This window comes from Quercus suber, unplaced genomic scaffold (genome assembly GCF_002906115.3).
Source record: "Quercus suber isolate HL8 unplaced genomic scaffold, Cork oak 2.0 scaffold_48, whole genome shotgun sequence".
Taxonomy (NCBI): Eukaryota; Viridiplantae; Streptophyta; class Magnoliopsida; order Fagales; family Fagaceae; genus Quercus; species Quercus suber.
The window spans coordinates 1,251,131-1,253,496 of NW_027069513.1; the positions used below are offsets into that span (position 1 = coordinate 1,251,131).

The following is a 2,366-nucleotide window of genomic DNA, read 5'->3' on the forward strand; positions in this document are numbered from 1 at the left end:
CTTCGTGCAAACAGACACAACTTTCAATTGTTTCAACACCTCCAGTAAAATTTGTAAAGTGGGCATCAAAGTATTTGATATATCCCAGACAATCACACCCCTGTGAGTGGTAGAGTTTTGTTTCACACAAATTAAATTCCATGGTATAGCATCAAAAATCAAATATAATGAATAACAATTCTAAACCTTCTTAAGTGAGTGTGCATTTTTTTCCAGGGCCGTCTTCTCCTGCATTAAAGGCATTTTTTCTGTAATGGGGATCATTTGGATCTCCATAAGGCACAACCATCTCCACGAAACTCAACCTGTGGGCAACAGGTCTTCAACCTCGACTACCATCAACATATGCAATAGAATATATAACCAAACCCTCTCTAGGGGTGAAACCAATGCGGAAATTCCACTGCCAACCACAACAAAATTAGAAGAATGTTCTGCATAAGTTTCTGAACTTTGATATAAATTAATAACCCAAACTGAAAAAACAAAATCTACCTTCTTCCATTCTACAAAGTAGCCATTAACACGGAAGCTCGGGCCTTCATGCTGGACTATTTGTAAAGGTTTTACATCACTTCGATCAACAGCACCTCTGGTTTCACCAGGAGTGTAATTTCTCAATGGATCAGCTGGGGGTACGGGCACAAGTTTACGGTCTTCAAACTCAATTACTACCATATTTTGCATATCAACAAGTACATGGATGCCCTCAACTGGGCGTGCATATCCATTTTCCATTGGGCAGTCACTCTCAGTTCTACAGAATATAAGTGGTCTAGTAAGTCTTCGTTTAGGAGCCTCAGCTTCACTGTGATAACCAACACCCCTGCATCGGTATATGTAAAGGCAAGGTTAACAACAGAGCATGCCACAAATTAGTTACTTATCTATATAGAACATCAGCAGAAACCACTGGGTTCAGAATTTGGACTACCAAGGATCGACCATCACAAGATCCATGTCTTCAATACCCCTCCTCTTCATTGCCTCCTTAAATGGAGGGAAGTCTTTCACAACAGCTTCACATTCAGCATATTCCATAGCATCCTGATTTATAAGGTTTTTAGCACACATAATAGCCGAATTCAACCATAATACATAAGTAATTTAATACTCAATACCTTTGTACGCATCCATGATGCTAACAGTACAAAACAGAAAGTAACAATCTATATGATCAATTATAAATGAGCAAGATAATTTTGATCTAATATTTAGCATTTGTGTTGAATACTAGCAAGTGGCAACAGAGCTCTTCTACATATTAGATATTGACCAAAGAAAGAAAAAAAAAAGCGGGAAAAGAGAAGGTGGCAACAATTGTAATGCTTTTCCTTCATTCTGCATGTTCCTCAGTGACAGAAAGTTCAGTGGATTGTTAGTTATCCAATATTTCAAACTCTAATCTTATGTTATTATTTTTAGCCTATATGGCACCCAAACCTGCAAGTATATGGTACAAGATAAAATGTAATTAAAGATAAGCATACCATTGAAGGCTGAACATCTGGAATAACATGTGATGAAATTACTTTTCCCCTATGTAGTCCACCACGGGTTACAGCATGTACTTCTGATAACTCGACAATCCATACACTCGTCTCATTTGACTTTTTGTTGTAGACAATAAGTCTGGCTCGCCTAGGAGGGAGCTTGGTAGGGATTCTGGGTCCGCCTCTGGTTTTCGGAACTAAAGATGGTTGAAAAGGGGGAAAGAAATACGCATCTGCCAAAGCAACATGTTTGTTCGGTTCATCCAAACTGCTTCTATGAAGCGCATGCTATCTCTGACCTGAAACGGGAATATTGATTGGTTCACCACTTCAAAAGCAAAATCAAATGCATTAATATACATAACAAACACATCTTCCTAAGTAAATATCAAATCATAGAGTGATAAGCAACCTCAGGTGTGGCACCAGCTGCCCTGACGGTTGCAATTGCGACAGAGATCTTAGTGGCAGATAAAGGATCCAAAGGGTGGCTTGCTTGATTCCTCGGCATTAGTGGGATCGCTGCAGAACCAAATGTAACAAACAAGTTGTTAGTGCAAACACAATAACAATGGAAACATCACAAAGAGAAACTGAATAATAAGCTGAATATTATTATTAATTTAAAGAGATGAACACAACACTATTTGGACTGAAACGCGGTACTCGCTCTCTTTAAGGAGATTCGAGCCCTTGGTTGGCTAATCTTTGTAACCGATGCAGACCTTCTCTGACTTGTCTCCCTCAGGATATAACAGCCCAACAAATGTTGTATGGCTAGAACAGCTTCTACACAAAGTGTTCAAGCCCAAAACTCCACTAGAAGAACACCTTTCTTTAGCCCAAAATCTCTCAACTATTTAGGAATAATTT

At 38.8% G+C, this 2,366-nt stretch overlaps 1 protein-coding gene across 1 annotated transcript; it reads right to left on the reverse strand.

Moving 5' to 3' along the window:
• Window positions 1-322: 322 nt before the first annotated feature.
• On the reverse strand, window positions 323-2,004 carry LOC112035665 (amine oxidase [copper-containing] zeta, peroxisomal-like). The gene is made up of 4 exons (XM_065771762.1): window positions 1,906-2,004; window positions 935-1,047; window positions 496-826; window positions 323-403 (listed from the first exon to the last, which is right to left on the reverse strand). Exons 1-4 carry the CDS (start codon window positions 2,002-2,004, stop codon window positions 323-325), a joined length of 624 nt encoding a protein of 207 aa, XP_065627834.1.
• Between the last annotated feature and the right edge of the window lie 362 nt (window positions 2,005-2,366).